The sequence below is a fragment of the Natator depressus genome, chromosome 19, assembly GCF_965152275.1.
Source record: "Natator depressus isolate rNatDep1 chromosome 19, rNatDep2.hap1, whole genome shotgun sequence".
NCBI classification, from domain to species: Eukaryota; Metazoa; Chordata; order Testudines; family Cheloniidae; genus Natator; species Natator depressus.
In genome coordinates this window covers 12,315,307-12,333,611 of record NC_134252.1, presented here as the reverse complement: position 1 = coordinate 12,333,611, position 18,305 = coordinate 12,315,307, and the positions used below count along the sequence as shown (strand labels likewise).

The window sequence follows — 18,305 nt, the reverse complement described above, 5'->3', positions numbered from 1 at the left end:
AGTGGATTAGCGCTTAAATCGGCCTTGCCGGCTCGAATTTGGGGTACTGTGGACACAATTCGACGGTATTGGCCTCCGGGAGCTATCCCAGAGTGCTCCATTGTGACCGCTCTGGACAGCACTCTCAACTCAGATGCACTGGCCAGGTAGACAGGAAAAGAACCGCGAACTTTTGAATCTCATTTCCTGTTTGGCCAGCGTGGCAAGCTGCAGGTGACCATGCAGAGCTCATCAGCAGAGGTGACCATGATGGAGTCCCAGAATCGCAAAAGAGCTCCAGCATGGACTGAACGGGAGGTACGGGATCTGATCGCTGTATGGGGAGAGGAATCTGTGCTCTCAGAACTCCGTTCCAGTTTTCGAAATGCCAAAACCTTTGTCAAAATCTCCCAGGGCATGAAGGACAGAGGCCATAACAGGGACCTGAAGCAGTGCCGCGTGAAACTGAAGGAGCTGAGGCAAGCCTACCAGAAAACCAGAGAGGCGAATGGCCGCTCCGGGTCAGAGCCCCAAACATGCCGCTTCTATGATGAGCTGCATGCCATTTTAGGGGGTTCAGCCACCACTACCCCAGCCGTGTTGTTTGACTCCTTCAATGGAGATGGAGGCAACACGGAAGCAGGTTTTGGGGACGAAGAAGATGATGATGAGGTTGTAGATAGCTCACAGCAAGCAAGCGGAGAAACCGCTTTTCCCGACAGCCAGGAACTGTTTCTCACCCTGGACCTGGAGCCAGTACCCCCCGAACCCACCCAAGGCTGCCTCCTGGACCCACCAGGTGGAGAAGGGACCTCCAGTGAGTGTACCTTTTAAAATACTATACATGGTTTAAAAGCAAGCATGTGAAAGGATTAATTTGCCCTGGCATTCGCGGCTCTCCTGGATGTACTCCCAAAGCCTTTGCAAAAGATTTCTGGGGAGGGCAGCCTTATTGCGTCCTCCATGGTAGGACACTTTACCACTCCAGGCCAGTAACACGTACTCGGGAATCATTGTACAACAAAGCATTGCAGTGTATGTTTGCTGGCGTTCAAACAACATCCGTTCTTTATCTCTCTGTGTTATCCTCAGGAGAGTGAGATATCATTCATGGTCACCTGGTTGAAATAGGGTGCTTTTCTTCAGGGGACACTCAGAGGTGCCCGTTCCTGCTGGGCTGTTTGCCTGTGGCTGAAGAGAAATGTTCCCCGCTGTTAGCCACGGGGAGGGTTGAGGGGGTAGCACGAAAGCACATGTGATATGTATGTAATCTTAACAGCAAGGTTTACCCTGAAAGACTGTAGCCACTGTTTTATAAAATGTGTCTTTTTAAATACCGCTGTCCCTTTTTTTTCTCCACCAGCTGCATGTGTTTCAATGATCACAGGATATTCTCCTTCCCAGAGGCTAGTGAAGATTAGAAAGAAAAAAAAAAACGCACTCGTGATGAAATGTTCTCTGAGCTCATGCTGTCCTCCCACACTGACAGAGCACAGACGAATGCGTGGAGGCAAATAATGTCAGAGTGCAGGAAAGCACAAAATGACCGGGAGGAGAGGTGGCGGGCTGAAGAGAGTAAGTGGCGGGCTGAAGCTCAAATGTGGCGGCAGCGTGATGAGGAGGCGGCAGGATTCAATGCTGAGGCTGCTGAAGGATCAAACCAGTATGCTCCAGTATATGGTTGAGCTGCAGCAAAGGCAGCTGGAGCACAGACTGCCACTACAGCCCCTGTGTAACCAACCACCCTCCTCCCCAAGTTCCATAGCCTCCACGCCCCGACGCCCAAGAATGTGGTGGGGGGGCCTCCGGCCAACCAGCCACTCCACCACAGAGGACTGCCCAAAAAACAGAAGGCTGGCATTCAATAAATTTTAAAGTTGTAAACTTTTAAAGTGCTGTGTGGCATTTTCCTTCCCTCCTCCACCACCCCTCCTGGGCTACCTTGGTAGTCATCCCCCTATTTGTGTGATGAACGAATAAAGAATACATAAATGTGAAGCAACAATGACTTTATTGCCTCTGCAAGCGGTGTTCAAAGGGAGGAGGGGAGGGTGGTTAGCTTTCAGGGAAGTAGAGTGAACCAAGGGGCGGGGGGTTTCATCAAGGAGAAACAAACAGAACTTTCACACCGTAGCCTGGCCAGTCATGAAACTGGTTTTCAAAGCTTCTCTGATGCGTACCGCGCCCTCCTGTGCTCTTCTAACCGCCCTGGTGTCTGGCTGCGCGTAACCAGCAGCCAGGCGATTTGCCTCAACCTCCCACCCCGCCATAAACATCTCCCCCTTATTCTCACAGATATTGTGGAGCGCACAGCAAGCAGTAATAACAGTGGGAATATTGGTTTCGCTGAGGTCTAAGCGAGTCAGTAAACTGCGCCAGCGCGCCTTTAAACGTCCAAATGCACATTCTACCACCATTCCGCACTTGCTCAGCCTGTAGTTGAACAGCTCCTGACTACTGTCCAGGCTGCCTGTGTACAGCTTCATGAGCCATGGCATTAAGGGGTAGGCTGGGTCCCCAAGGATAACTATAGGCATTTCAACATCCCCAACAGTTATTTTCTGGTCTGGGAATAAAGTCACTTCCTGCAGCTTTTGAAACAGACCAGAGTTCCTGAAGATGCGAGCGTCATGTACCTTTCCCGGCCATCCCACGTTGATGTTGGTGAAACGTCCCTTGTGATCCACCAGAGCTTGCAGCACTATTGAAAAGTACTCCTTGTGGTTTATGTACTCGCCGGCTTGGTGCTCCGGTGCCAAGATAGGGATATGGGTTCCGTCTATGGCCCCACCACAGTTAGGGAATCCCATTGCAGAAAAGCCATCCACTATGACCTGCACATTTCCCAGGGTCACTACCCTTGATATCAGCAAATCTTTGATTGCGTGGGCTACTTGCATCACAGCAGCCCCCACAGTAGATTTGCCCACTCCAAATTGATTCCCAACTGACCGGTAGCTGTCTGGCGTTGCAAGCTTCCACAGGGCTATCGCCACTCGCTTCTCAACTGTGAGGGCTGCTCTCATCTTGGTATTCATGCGCTTCAGGGCAGGGGAAAGCAAGTCACAAAGTTCCATGAAAGTGCCCTTACGCAGGCGAAAGTTTCGCAACCACTGGGAATCGTCCCAGACCTGCAACACTATGCGGTCCCACCAGTCCGTGCTTGTTTCCCGAGCCCAGAATCGGCGTTCCACAGCATGAACCTGCCCCATTAGCACCATGATGCCTGCATTGGCAGGGCCCATGCTTTCAGAGAAATCTGTGTCCATGTCCTGATCACTCACGTGACCGCGCTGACGTCGCCTCCTCACCCGGTATCGCTCTGCCAGGTTCTGGTGCTGCATATACTGCTGGATAATGCATGTGGTGTTTAATGTGCTCCTAATTGCCAAAGTGAGTTGAGCAGCCTCCATGCTTGCCTTGGGATGGCATCCACACAGAAAAAAGGCACAGAACGATTGTCTGCCGTTGCTCTGACGGAAGGAGGGGCGACTGACGACATGGCTTACAGGGTTGGCTTACAGGGAATTAAAATCAACAAGGGGGGTGGCGTTACATCAATGAGTATTTCAGGCAGGACTTCACGGAGGGTTCCAATAAGAAATGGTGCACCTAAGTTATTGTTCTTATTGGAACAAGCAGGTTGGTCTGGCCTCTGATTGATACATGGCTAGATTTACCTCGCTGCACCTTCTCTGTGAGTGACTGCAGTGTGACCTAGAGGAATGAGTCCCCTAGACGGGGGAGGGGGGAAGCAAATGAGTACAAAACAAATCTGGTCTATTTCTTGTTTTGATCCACTCCATCTATATTTTACATCTTTGGCTGGCAGCAGACGGTGCAGAAGGACTGCTAGCAATCTGTATCGCCTGCCTACTCACCATAAGATGGTTCAATAGGACTGACTGCAGGACTAAAGAGAATGACCTGGTCAAGTCACTCCAAATTTAGTCCCTGCGCCCATGTCTGCCCAGGCGCTCCTGGCCGACGTGACAATGACGATGACGGCTACCAGTCGTACTGTACCGTCTGCTGCCACAAGGCAATAAGTTGATGCTGCTGTGTAGCAATGCAGTACCACGTCTGCCAGCACCCAGGAGACATACGGTGACGGTTACCTGAGCGGACTCCATGCTTGCCGTGGTATGGCGTCTCCACAGGTAACTCAGGAAAAAAGGCGCGAAACGATTGTCTGCCCTTTCTTTCACGGAGGGAGGGAACGGGGGCCTGACGATATGTACCCAGAACCACCCACGACAATGTTTTAGCCCCATCAGGCATTGGGATCTGAACCCAGAATTCCAATGGGCAGCGGAGACTGCAGGAACTGTGGGATAGCTACCCACAGTGCAACACTCCGGAAGTCGACTCTAGCCTCGGTTCTGTGGAAGCACTCAGCCGAGTTAATGCACTTAATGCACTTAGAGCATTTTCTGTGGGGACACACACACGAATATATAAAACCAATTTCTAAAAAAACTACTTCTATAAATTCGACCTAATTTCGTAGTGTAGACATACCCTTAGTTATGACTGAGTTTTTCTGATGTCTCTTTACCCTGCTTTAACATGTTACATAGGTCATGTTACCATGTATCATGAAAAAGTGATTCATCAAGTCAACGCATATACAGCTACTCAGATAACATGTATAACTGAAAGTTATACTGAAAAAGTTGGGGTGGATGTAAAATGCCAACCACTAACTTACTGAAAAATTGGGTTTAAACACTAACATTCAGCACAAGTATACATTATCATTTTCACCATATTCAGGGCCAGAGAGATTGTTAATCCATCACTGTCTAGCCTCAGGACACAAATTCATGGAAACAGGCATTAGTTATATTAGGACTACACGAGAGTAAGCCTATACAGGTGAGGCTGAATTTGCACAAAAGACCAATGTAAAGTCAGAGGACTGAGAACTGTTGAGAAAAAGGTTGATTTTTTCCCCCAGGGGGAGGCGTGAGGGGAAGAGAGAAAGGAAATTATGAGAAGAAAAAAGCATGTAACCAGCAAACAGGAAAGACGTTACCAAAAAAAAAAAAAAAAAAGAGACGGGCAGCTGGATATAAAGTGAGGCAATAATATAAGCAGCAATACACAAGTAACAAGAACTCGGGGGGGGGGGGGGGGAGAGAGAGAGAGCGCCAAAGTTATAATGTATCCATCTGGAGTTTTTGTTTTTTTAAACACTTCTGAAGATGGTGCCAAAAAGTTAGAAGGCTGAAAAAAAACCACACTTAAGTTATCCAGCCCATACACAATACTCCATACAGTGTATTTTTCTAGTGACATACAATCTAGTTAACCTGGGACTTCCATTCCTACAGCCTGTCAGGGATATTTTTCTTTCTTAATTTTATCCCATTACTCCTGGTTAAACCTCCTTGCTCCACACTAAGTAATTCCCCCTCTCTGATGTTCTCACCTGATTTATTTATTTATTTATATCTATATCTATATCTATCTCATACTCTCTTTGCCTGACAAGGGGCTCACCTACAAAATGTTGTGTCCCAAAAACAGCCGCAAAGAATCAAGTTCGCTAATCAATCAGTTGTGATTAACACAACATCAGTAACTCTGATCTTCACAATCATGCTTGAATGCAATATAGTTTCATAGACACGCCTCTTTTCAGGTATGAAAGGGCATAAAAGCCTGCAGTCAGAACAAGGAAGATTTGTCCCAAATAAATTACCTAGGCTGCCAACTATGAAGGGAGAGCCCCTCCAGTTGGGCTTATTAGGCAGCAGCAATAGAAGAGGTAGTGAGAAGCTTGGGAAAGTATAGAATCTTTCTCCAGCTAGGGCTGGAAGTGGGAGGAAGCAATACTTTGTTTTAAAAACCCTACTGACACCAAAGAGTACTGAGGAATCTGGGAATTTGAGACCTAGAGGTGACTCAAGAGTGTCACTGCCTGACATCTCAGCACGCTGTGAAGTGCTGTAGAGTCACGTCTCCATTTTAAACATTTGTGAGACAGGCTACACACATTTAAGCCTTAAACTTTCCTTATGAGTCCTCTCCAGCAGAGTGTTGTGGCTTTTAAGTTTAGCTAGCCAAAGGCTTATATGAAAAATGTAGACCCCCCCAACAGCAGCAACCAAGTAAAAAAAAATCTCAGCAATGCTCTTAACAGCTGAGCTCTTCTCATGTCCCCGAAATGCCATATCAGTTTCTGGCTAGTATGTATGTGAAAAACATTTCAAGCCCCAAACAGGAAATGCACATTTTCATTCTATGTAGTCTCACAGTAGAATCATAGAATATCAGGGTTGGAAGGGACCTCAGGAGGTCATCTAGTCCAACCCCTTGCTCAAGGCAGGACCAATCCCCAACTAAATCATCCCAGCCAGGGCTCTGTCAAGCCTGACCTTAAAAACTTCCAGGGAAGGAGATTCCACCACCTCCCTAGGTAACACATTCCAGTGTTTCACCACCCTCCTAATGAAAAAGTTTTTTCCTAATATCCAACCTCACTCTTCTCTTCCGCAGACTAAATAATCCCAGTTCCCTCAGCCTTTCCTCAGAAGTCATGTGCTCCAGCCCCCTAATCATTTTTGTTGCCCTCCGCTGGACTCTTTCCAATTTTTCCACATCCTTCTTGTAGTGTGGGGCCCAAAACTGGACACAGTACTCCAGATGAGGCCTCACCAAAGTCGAACAGAGGGGAACGATCACGTCCCTTGATCTGCTGGCAATGCCCCACTTATACAGCGCAAAATGCCATTAGCCTTCTTGGCAACAAGGACACACTGTTGACTCATAGCCAGCTTCTCGTCCATTGTAACCTCTACGTCCTTTTCTGCAGAACCGCTACCTAGCCACTTGGTCCCTAGTCTGTAGAGGTGCATGGGATTCTTCCGTCCTAAGTGCAGGACTCTGCACTTTTCCTTGTTGAACCGCACCAGATTTCTTTTGGCCCAATCCTCTAATTTGTCCAGGTCCTTCTGTATCCTATCCCTACCCTCCAGCGTATCTACCACTCCTCCCCGTTTAGTGTCATCTGCAAACTTGCTGAGGGTGCAATCCATGACATCCTCCAGATCATTTATGAAGATACTGAACAAAACCGGCCCCAGGACCGACCCTTGGGGCACTCCACTTGATACCAGCTGCCAACTAGACATGGAGTCATTGATCACTACCCGTTGAGCACCACAATCTAGCCAGCTTTCTATCCACCTTACAGTCCATTCATCCAGCCCATACTTCTTTAACTTGCTGGCAAGAATACTGTGGGAGACCGTATCAAAAGCTTTGCTAAAGTCAAGGAATAACACGTCCACTGCTTTCCCCTCATCCACAGAGCCAGTTATCTCATCATAGAAGGCAATTAGATTAGCCAGGCATGACTTGCCCTTGGTGAATCCATGCTGACTGTTCCTGATCACTTTCCTCTCCTCTAAGTGCTTCAGAATTGATTCCTTGAGGACCTGCTCCATGATTTTTCCAGGGACTGAGGTGAGGCTGACTGGCCTGTAATTCCCCGGATCCTCCTCCTTCCCTTTTTTAAAGATGGCCACTACATTAGCCTTTTTCCAGTCATCCGGGACCTCCCCCAATTATCTATGGGTTTATTTGCAAAGTCCCTTCCTAGTTTCTTGCTATATATGTTTACTTTCAAATTATTATATGCAACGTTGTCGTAGCTCACTCTCTCCCAGAATATTAGAAAGACAAGGTGCATGAGGTACTATCTATTATTGGACCAACTTCTTTTGGTGAGAGAGACAAACTTTTGGTTTTAAACATACTTGTGTAAACTCTAACGTTTGTCTCTCACCAACAGAAGTTGGTCCAATAAAATATATTACCTCACCCACCTTGTGTCTCTACTTTTAAATTGGCAGTTAAAAGATAAAAGCAAGAATACAAATAAGAAACATTAACCACCTTCCTTAATTCCACCAACCTAGGAAGTGAGAGATTAGGGGTGAAAGGGGGGAAGGGAATCTGCTAATTGCAGTATCACTGTTAAGTACTTCTTTCCACCTTCTATCAAGAAATGTAAGAATATATGTGGCAAGCAAAAAGAAAAGGAAAGGGAGACCAGGTGCAGGAACATAACCATTTCTACATACCCCTAGCAAGCATTCCAATATCAGAGCTTGAATTTCAATTTTATCCTGGATGTAGGGGAAAAAGTTGTCTCCTACAGTTTTTCAGAGTGACATGGTAGGAATTCAAAAATAGACAAGATATTATGGAGTTTCTTTTGTTTACCTAAAGAAATGGGATCCATATCTGAACTCAAAACACAAACACACTAAAATGAAACAATTCACTTATTTTCTCTTCCTGTTTTCAGTTTTCCCTTCCCTAAACTTTATAATGTATTCCCTAGAGCTCTCGCATATTTTTAGTATGAAATGTCTACTCACCTTAATGTGCATACCTACATACAGCATTATGTGGGTGTATGAAAACAAAGTGGCATATCAGCATAAAGATACATTTGGGCTGAAATTTTACAGGGTATATGTCTGACAGACTTTATTTTTGAAAAATGTCAATCAAAATGGTTCAGCCATTTCAGAGAATGAGGCTAGTGAAAAGATATATTGCTTTGCCTATGTTTAAACAAAATCCTGGCAATGTTTTCTTTGAGAAGTTTTAGAGATCCCATGCTTTGGAGCAGACACAAGGTTTCACAACAGGGTGTCGTGTGTCAGGGATATGCCTTTTGCCATCCTGGTGAAAAATCCGTCCAAATTTGGTCAAGTTATAAAAGACTTGTAGCTTTAATTCCCCCAAAATTCTGTCTGTGCTGCTTAGCTTCAGACTAGATTGTGCTCAGGACGTTCCCAGCTGCTCCAGCCATGCTAGATCTGGTCACAGGAAGAGTCTCTCTCATGCGCTCAGTGACCCCTCCCCACACACTGGGTTTGCCTACACTGCAATTAAAAACCCAAAGCTGGCCCGTGCCAGATGACTCGGCTCGGGCTAAGGCTAATTTAATTGTGGTTGTTTAATTGTGGTTTAGATGTTCAGGCTCAGGCTGCAGCCCAAGCTCTGGGACTCTCCCACCACGCAGGGTCCTAAAGACCAGGTTCCAACCCAAGCCCAAACATCTTCACCATAATTAAACAGCTCCTTAGCCCAAGCCCAGCAAACACAAGTCAGCTTGCACATGCCAGGGTGTCTAACTGCAGTGTAGACATACCCACTAGGCCCAGGGAGCACAGAGGAGGCTGCTTGATTTGAATGCACAGACAAGAGCTGGACCCTGTGGGGGGTACAGAAAGAAGACAGACTGAAGGCTAGTGCGGCAAGACAGCAAAAGGGAAACTGGACTGGAAGCCGGGAGTAAAGGAGATTGAGACTAGCCGGGCAAAGAAATGAGAAGCCAAGGAAGAAAGAGACTGACATCGGAGCCCCAGGGGAGGAGAGAAATAAGACATGATCACATACTAACAGGTTTCAGAGTAACAGCCGTGTTAGTCTGTATTCACAAAAAGAAAAGGAGTACTTGTGGCATCTTAGAGACTAACCAATTTATATGAGCATAAGCTTTCGTGAGCTACAGCTCACCTCATCGGATGCATACTGTGGAAAGTGTAGAAGATCTTTTTATATACACACAAAGCATGAAAAAATACCTCCTCCCACCCCACTCTCCTGCTGGTAATAGCTTATCTAAAGTGATCACTCTCCTTACAATGTGTATGATAATCAAGTTGGGCCATTTCCAGCACAAATCCAGGTTCTCTCACCCCCCCCCCAAACACACACACACAAACCCACTCTCCTGCTGGTAATCACCAGCAGGAGAGTGGGTTTGTGTGTGTGTGTGGGGGGGGGACCAGCAGGAGAGTGGGTTGGGGGGGGGGGTGAGAAAACCTGGATTTGTGCTGGAAATGGCCCAACTTGATTATCATACACATTGTAAGGAGAGTGATCACTTTAGATAAGCTATTACCAGCAGGAGAGTGGGGTGGGAGGAGGTATTTTTTCATGCTTTGTGTGTATATAAAAAGATCTTCTACACTTTCCACAGTATGCATCCGATGAAGTGAGCTGTAGCTCATGAAAGCTTATGCTCAAATAAATTGGTTAGTCTCTAAGGTGCCACAAGTACTCCTTTTCTTTTTGCGATCACATACTAGTTTTTCACCACAGGAATCCTGTCTCATTCAGTGCACAGCATGAACAGTGCTCACTGAGTGAGCAGTTATTATGTATTTTATGTCATTGGTCAATATGTGGCCCCATGTCTTATTTACTGCCTACTACTCAAACCCTGTCCTCATGACAAAATTATTAAGTTTCCTCATAGGCTTTTTATGGCACTCATCAATATAGTATCCATATATTTCAAACATTAATCTTCACAAAATCCCTGTGAAATGAATATTATTCCCATTTTACAGGCAGGAAACTGAAACCCAGAGAGATTAAGGTCAAAAGTATCCACTACTTTGGGGTGCCCAGTTTGAGATACCTACGACTTGATTTTTCAGAGTGTGTACCATTATATGGCACTTCATATGTTCAAAACACAGCTTGCATTGACTTCAGCTGCAGCTGTACGTTCTCAGCACTTCTGAAAAATCACACCATAGAGTCTCAAGTCAGACACCCAGAAAGTTAGGAAAATGCATATAAACCAAACTTTTCAGAGGTGGCCACTAAGTGACTTGCCCATCACCACACAGGAACGCAGAGGCAGGGAGGAATAGATTCTGCAGGGCACCACTCAACTGGCTTAACCACAAGACCATCCCTTCTCGTCCTGCAATCCCCTGCCTCATTCGCAACACACATTCCAACTTCTCGAACAAATAAAGCAGAAGTCGTACAGATAAGTCATCTTCACTACACAACTTTGATTCATCCCCGGGACAGGTCATTCCTGTGCACTGAATGAGGCAGGAGTTTTGTGGAAAAAATAGCAAGTTACCGTGCAATTAAGAACATATAATGCATACACACAGCAGGGCTGAATTAAGGTTGCACAGACAACTGCAATTATGGCATATCCTACTTTTGATTCCTTGACTTTGCAACCTTAATGTTCTTTAGCAGCTTTGTGTACAATACATAAAAAACTTAATATAAGATGCCTATACAGCACAATTTGAGACTATCTAGCCACTCTAAATCAGTCAGTCCACCTCCTTCCTAAAAGCACTGCCCTCCCATGTCTCAATGGGCTACACAAGGTCAGAATACTGAGGAACTTTATTCTACTGTTATCTATAAGAACAGTTCAAGTCAAAGACAATAGAAGATATACAAGTTGGCAAAACTAAGGCTAAACAAGCTGATGGCCAGAAAGATTATTTCTAGAATTGGCTACTAAATTAATAGTCCAAATTTTACCTAGTAGTCCTTGCTGCATTGTTTGAATGTCATTTTGAATTATATGGGCCACAACTCCTCAATCAGCTCCAGAGTGTAATGCAAAAAAAACATTTTGGTTCCCTAAACTCTCAAAAGACACTTTATGCTTTCAGAAGAATGGGCAATCCACTGGAATGTCTACACATACTGGTGCAGATTTCCTTCCATTCAGAAGGAGAAATGTTAGTTCAAGTGTTGAATCTGCCAGAAAGCTTGGGGGATTTAAAAAAAGTGACATCACAAGGCGTTCATCTCCAACAACAGATGGGAGAAACCACTCTTCAAATATACATGCATGGGAGGAAGAGTACACAACATCACATGATGCAGACAGATTATTCCTTACTGTCACTGATCTCTTCTAATATTAGAAGTGCCCTGCGGGTTGTAAGCTTGCTGCAGTGATTATGCTTTCACTATACGTGAGTGATGACAGAAAGGAGAGATATTCAAAGTAAGCAAAATGTTTGATGTCCTTCATCTGAGCAGATATAAAAATTAAACAAGTCACTGTGCAATATAGGACAATGCAAATTACACTCAAAATGATAATATTGGATATGTTTGCTCTATGTAAAACATATTTTAAAAGGTAAAATGACTAACAGGATTACATAAGGATTTACCGTAAAAACGGTATATCAAAATCCCAGCAAAATCCTGTATGAATGTGTCCTGCAAGAGCACATCAATCTAAAAACAGAATCTTGTCCCAGTCTAAAAGACGTATGTCTGCACACAAAAGTTAATATTTGATTTTCACACAAACCAATAGTTGTGTTATGCAAGTAACAGTTCATAGTAAACAGAATACAAGTGTAAACAACTGATAGAACGTAAAGACAAATTGTAATAATATTATCTGGATTAACTACAAACCACAGGCATTCCTATCTAATCCATCTGATGGACAAAGATAACTCCTGTCAACATTGCATCCCATTGCTCTTCGCAGCTTTAAGTTATCTTCCTATTAATCGAAGCAGTGCAACAAGTGAGAAATATACCACTTTATAATGGACAACAGCTATAAACAATCACAAAGAGCTCATCTTTATCCACACATTCAGCCGATGGCATAAAACTAAGGTGAAGCAAAGTATGTAGAAAGCACATCACCACAAACAAAGTAGGCTTCAATTTGAAATATAAGAACTCCACATAATACACTCCCTAAAGAGCCTTTGATTTCACAAAAAAGAAAGAGACCACAAGTTTGAAAACTTTTTATTCTATTTGGTATTTTTCTAACATTTTCAAAAAACTATGTTGAGATTAAACACAGCCCGGGAAGTTTCAGAGGAGCTGGTATGTCTCTAATGAAGTCTGAGGCAGGAAATAAGGTTACAATGGGAGGCTGGATTCATCGTTAATCTATGGCAGGACTAGCATGCGCCCCCAAAATGAACCTCTCCTCTTTAAAATAAAGTGTTCCACAACACCTCAGATTTCTTATCATTGCTTTTCACCATGAATTTGAAAAACAATTTCAGCACGCATCAGTCAACTCCCAGTAGAGCACATCCAGACACTAACCTAACCCAGTGTACACATATAGGTTTATTATTCTTTTAGTTAATACAGACTGGGCAAAAATTCTCAAAACCTAAAAGCAAATTTCAAGGGCACATCAGCACACACAATGTCCAGCAAAAATAGAATCACACCCCTCTGTCCTCCAGAGGTCTGATTGGATTTTGCTAGTCAAGGTGAATCAATGGTCTTGCCACCATTTTAAAAGCTCGGTTTTTTGCATGATCATGTTCCAAGAAGGATCATTTCTGGTACCCATCATCTCTGGTATGTTCTCTCTCTTGGGACTCCAACTTCTGGGACTCTTTCCAACAAACAAAGATGTAAACAATATCATAGTAAAAGGTTGACAGAGCAAACTGCTTTGTGGAAAACAAAGGTATAATGCAAATTTGTGCTCACAAATAGTCTCTTCAAAGCAAATCCATTTAATGCAGAAGGTGTCAATCCATTATCCTGCATTTGAATATGGATCAGACAAAAGCTGTGCTTGATAACAATCTTCTAAATAGACACTATCCTGACACACTGCTAGCATGTTTATCATACTGCAAGGAATCATAAGGAATTAAGTTTTCACTGTTTGGATTTCTTGGTTTACAAGTAAATACAATTTCCTGAAGGACAGCTCTATTTCATGACTCACTTGTGATCTAAAATATCAGTACAGCATTTAGCTTCTAAAGATCACTCTGACACTTGTGTGCATAAGTACAGAATCTCATTTCATATGAGAATCTGCCTGTTATATCAAAATATCTACAGCACTGAAGTGTCCTACGGTTTGAAGCCTCTTATTACTGTACAGTGATTCTTTGATCACTTATGACTGTATTTTTAAGTGTGGTTGCTTACCAGGGAAGTGGCATAAAATCTCAGGTACACATCTACTATAACTTTGAATTTACTCAATAGGGTAATAACTAAAAGAATAAGGTGTGACATAACAGATGGATTCTTCAGCCTTGCAAATTCAAATACAGCCAACTGAAAATATCACATCGACTCATACAAATGCCATTTTAATGCACAATAGCTGTAGTAATTATATATATATTAGATGTAGACCTGGGGTAAAATTTTCAAAAGCACTCAAGTGACTTAGGAGTTGAAATTACTTTTGAAAATTGGATTTATGAGTATAAGTCGCAGGCACTTTTGAAAATTTTACCCTAGGTCCCACAATTAAATGGCTCGTTTCTGATACGTGTTTGTTTTTAAACTACAATCATGAAGATTAGATAAACAAAACAAGTAATTCCTGTTTTTCCAATTCAGAATGGTGAATGCAAGTAGCAAACAAAAAATAGGTGGATTTGCCTTTGATTAAATTTTATTTGTTAATAAAACAAATATCTTTCATTATATTTGTTAACTACTTGGGCATTTTGTTTTCAGAGGGGAGCAGAGAGAACAAAGAGTGATTTATCCACATCTAACTGTAGCAAGAGATGTTTATCTGAAGTTTATAAAATGTGCCTTGACAGATATTTAGTCATGAGACACAAAAGAAACCAAGCCTTCTTTCTTATTGAAGGCATGCACAAGAGTAGAAACCTGCGAGAAAACCTCAGTGCTTTTTGAGCATCTGTTACATCTTAAATTTCCCAACCAGAGAAATTATAGGTTGACATAGTCCTTATATGAAATAAAATAATGGATTCAAGCATTCATGTGTTCCTTCAGTCCACTAATGGTTTTCCCAATTCAGAGGCAGCACCCAAGTCCAACACACTTAGCAACTGGAATTTTCTTATTAATTTAGGATAATATTAAAGAAAACTCAAAAAGCTGGCACAACTGACAAAGCTCCCAGTGAAGTCAAGATAATGTAAAATTAGGTTTCTAAAAAGCCATCCTTTCTAGAAAAAGCATTCTCTCCAAATATAAGCCATCTTGTGCACTTTGCTAAATCACATGACATAATATTTTGGTGGCATTTCTAGAATAAGGACTTGAATATTCATCAAGACAAAAGTGCAGTAATTGTTTATAAGATATGCATATTAACTTTATATCATAGAAGCATCTAAAAGGTTTCAACCAGGTCAGAGCCCCACCCTGCACTGTACAAACACTGTGGTAGTCCCTGCCCCATAGGGCTTAGAAGAAATCTCTTATGAACAGAAATGTTTCAGAAACAAGATGTTTGAGTGATTTATAAACCTATTGGTTTATTTTTAATTAAATACCCTTAGCTGAATATCATATGCATGGAGACATTATTTTAATAAAGTGAGTAGCAGTATGAAATTCTACAAGCATTAATTTGTTATTTTCTGTGCTAACATTTAAAAATTAGAGTTTTATTTGGCTTTTCTTCAGCTACCATAACACTGGCAAACTAGTGCAAAATAAATTAAGATTTAAAATGAACATAAATTTACTTGAAATCCAATCCATTAAAAAAAAGTTAAAAGCAACTGCTGAGACTATATGTACTCCTGATCCTGAGTGCTTCTGGGAATTTCTGTAATTGTACAATGAGATATTTTCTAATTTTTAAAAATATACTCTTACCTGTTGCTTTACCCAAACTATAAGGAAAGTGATCACACAAGTGCCATCAAATGCACAAAATGAAGGAAGAAAAAAAAAAACCCCTCACAAGTGTTTCTTTTCTTCTATTCCAATGCTATTTGAAACAACTGTCGAGATAATTTTCAGGCAGATGTGTGATTTTTAAATTGATAATGTCCTTTTGAAATTATTTTAGTTTTAAATATTAGTATTCACTTTAAAAAAAAACCCTCTTAATTGCAGAGTGTCCCTTTAACATGAACAGAAGCAAATCAAGAAATATTTCAGACCAATCAAACCCATGATTAAAAGCAGGATGCAACACAGGGAGATTGGTTTAACCCTTTGATCACTAAAGCATTCAAAAATTAATCCGATGTGCAAGTTTTGTTTTTTTTGTTTGTTTGTTTGTTTTAATAAAAAGCAAAAGGCAATTTTCTCTGTAGGCAGGGTTCATGCAAAACAGCTTCAGTAACAATAGTACCTGCTCCACCATCACAACGTTCAATTCAGCTAATCTACCAGGCCTGCATTGTTTTTGAAATCTCTTCCTCTCAGAGCTCAAACAATTGACGGACTGTGTTTTGAGATTTTTTTCAAACCTTTCACCGCCATATCTTCATTCCCACCATCATCCTCCTGCATCTCCCAACCCACCTCCCTCCCACACAATAGACTCACGGAGGTTAGAAATAGGAAACACCTACTGATTCAACGCATCCATCCCTCTGCAAACGCAGGAAAGCCTCTCCTTCAGAAAGGACGGGGCTGACATGAAATGGACACACACAGCACCTGATCTTGACCATCATCTCCTCCTCCTCCTCCCTTAACATCTCGCCTCCCACCACTTCTGCGCTCAGACAGTTTCGGTCCCCTATGGAGCCACCAATCTTCCCTCCCACAGCTCTATGCCATGCTCAGCCCCACTGCAGCTCCGTGCCCCTGCCCACGCTCACCTGCCCCCCCCCGTGGCCCCGCGCCGCGCCCGAGACCCCCCCCTCACCGCACATGCCCCAACCCCCACCCCAGGCCACACTCCCGCACCCCCCTCCGCCCATGCAGACACCGCAAGCCCCCCTGCACTGACCCTTCTAGGCTGCCGCCTCCTGCCCATTTCCCTTGCACCCACTAGCCCGCTCAGGCCGCTGCTCCCCAAGCCCGCTACACGCCCCCGTACCCGGCCGGGCGGTCTCTCCTCACACACCGGGGCGGGATAGCGGGGGATCCCGCCGGCTCCAGGCGCGCCGCTGCCTCCTCACCCACCGGCGCCAGCGGCCCCAGACCCCGCGCCCCCTCCCCCCAATAACATAGTAGTAAGTTTCTATTGGCCGGGCAGGAAAGGCGGGGGCGCCGCCGGCTCCGCCATTGGCTGCTGGGAACCCGCGGCTCCCGGAGCAGGGGGGAGGGGCAGCAGCGCGTCGCGCACGCGAGGAGAGCGGGGCGCACTGAGGGGAGCCACGGGAGCGCGCGGTCAGACAGCGGGGCGCGCCCCCCTCACAGGACAGAGGGAGGCGGGAGCCTGCTGTGCCCCTCTCCGAGCTGGGGGGGGGGGGGAAGGAGGGTCCCTGTGCCCCACTCACAAGGGGGAGGGGGGAGCCTGCTGTAACGCTCCCTCCCTGACAGGGAAGAGGACTCTCTTTCCCTACTGAAAAATGGGATGAAGGCGGCGAAGTAAAACCTGTAGGACAGGCCACCCACTCCGCCCCCTCGCCAGGCAGCTCCTGCTTCTGCCCAGGCCCTTCCCTGGGCCTGATAACGAACGAAAAAGCACCCATATTACACCCCTGCCCTCCTCCCGGTTACTCAGCCCAGGACACACGGGACCACAGGGAAGCTGCCAAAGCCATTTGGGCCGAGTACCTATAAGCATTAACGGGAAGGACTGCAGGATATGGAGCCTGAACCCTAACATCTGGCCCAGCTCAGTACTTGAATTCAACAGAGATCTGTCATTGCCTTTAGCATATGCTGGCTCCGTTCGCTTCCAAGCCTTCCTAACACTACACCTGCACCTTTTTAATCAAATCCTGATTTCACATCAATCTTTGTTCTATAGACTGAGGGGGGGGGGGCTCACAACCATGTAGTTACCCAGGTACTCTGCTCAAGCACCCAGAGGAACCAATCCTTGAAGGATAGTCCTTGGATAGAATGAGGAATTCTTTGGACTTGCCTCCACCCAAACTGGAGCTGACAACACTTGGGCATTGTATACAGCACAGCTACGTCAGTCTGGAATCACCCCTCTTCTCATCCCTGCCTTACATAGCTATGCCAGCAAAAGCCTGTAGCAGAGACAGTTATACAGGCAAAACTGCGCTTTTACTCATATTGCTTGATGGGGGGGGGGGGGTTAGTATACCATTGCAAAGCACAGCTTTGGCAATGCAGTATACTAGTAAAGGAATAGAGGTAAAATGCTTCTAGTGTAGACTTACCTACAGTGGAAAGTTGTACTGCTTTAACTATACCAGCATAGTTTAGCGGTACAACCCTTGTAGTATGGATGCAGTTGTATTAGTACAAAAATACTTCATCTCTGGATGCAGTTAGACTGGTAAAGTCTAAAGCTTACAAATGGATGGGGGGGGGGGGGAGAAATCACATCCTTAACCAACATAGTTATACCAGTAAAACATTTATGTTTAGACCAGAATTAAAAAAAAAAAAAAAAAAAAAGACACTCAATACCAGTAGTTATTTCAGTGCAAGCTGGTAACTACAACTGATTTAGTTATTTCAGTTTGTTTGTAGACAAGCCTCCATTTAGGTGACAGAACCTGTTGGATGCAAATCCATGTCTAGGAATAGTCAGAAACAGTCTTTTCTTCTCTTGGGCTCTGTGGCATGGCGCTGCATGACATGCAAGTTACTGACAACAGACTGTTTCATGTCACTGAAAAAGTCACAGATGA

General features: G+C 44.3%; 1 protein-coding gene across 27 annotated transcripts in view; it reads right to left on the bottom strand.

Moving 5' to 3' along the window:
* Nucleotides 1–16,676, bottom strand: part of EPB41 (erythrocyte membrane protein band 4.1) — a 147,946-nt gene extending 131,270 nt beyond the window's left edge. For 26 of the 27 annotated variants that reach the window (XM_074934359.1, XM_074934362.1, XM_074934371.1 and 23 more), the window contains exon 1: nt 16,095–16,238. In XM_074934359.1, the coding sequence (XP_074790460.1) occupies nt 16,095–16,162 (68 nt within the window). In that variant the 5' untranslated portion in view covers nt 16,163–16,238. Of the gene's footprint in view, nt 1–16,094; nt 16,239–16,567 lie in introns of those variants that run through there. The other variant, XM_074934365.1, reaches the window with a different exon arrangement.
* Nucleotides 16,677–18,305: the final 1,629 nt, after the last annotated feature.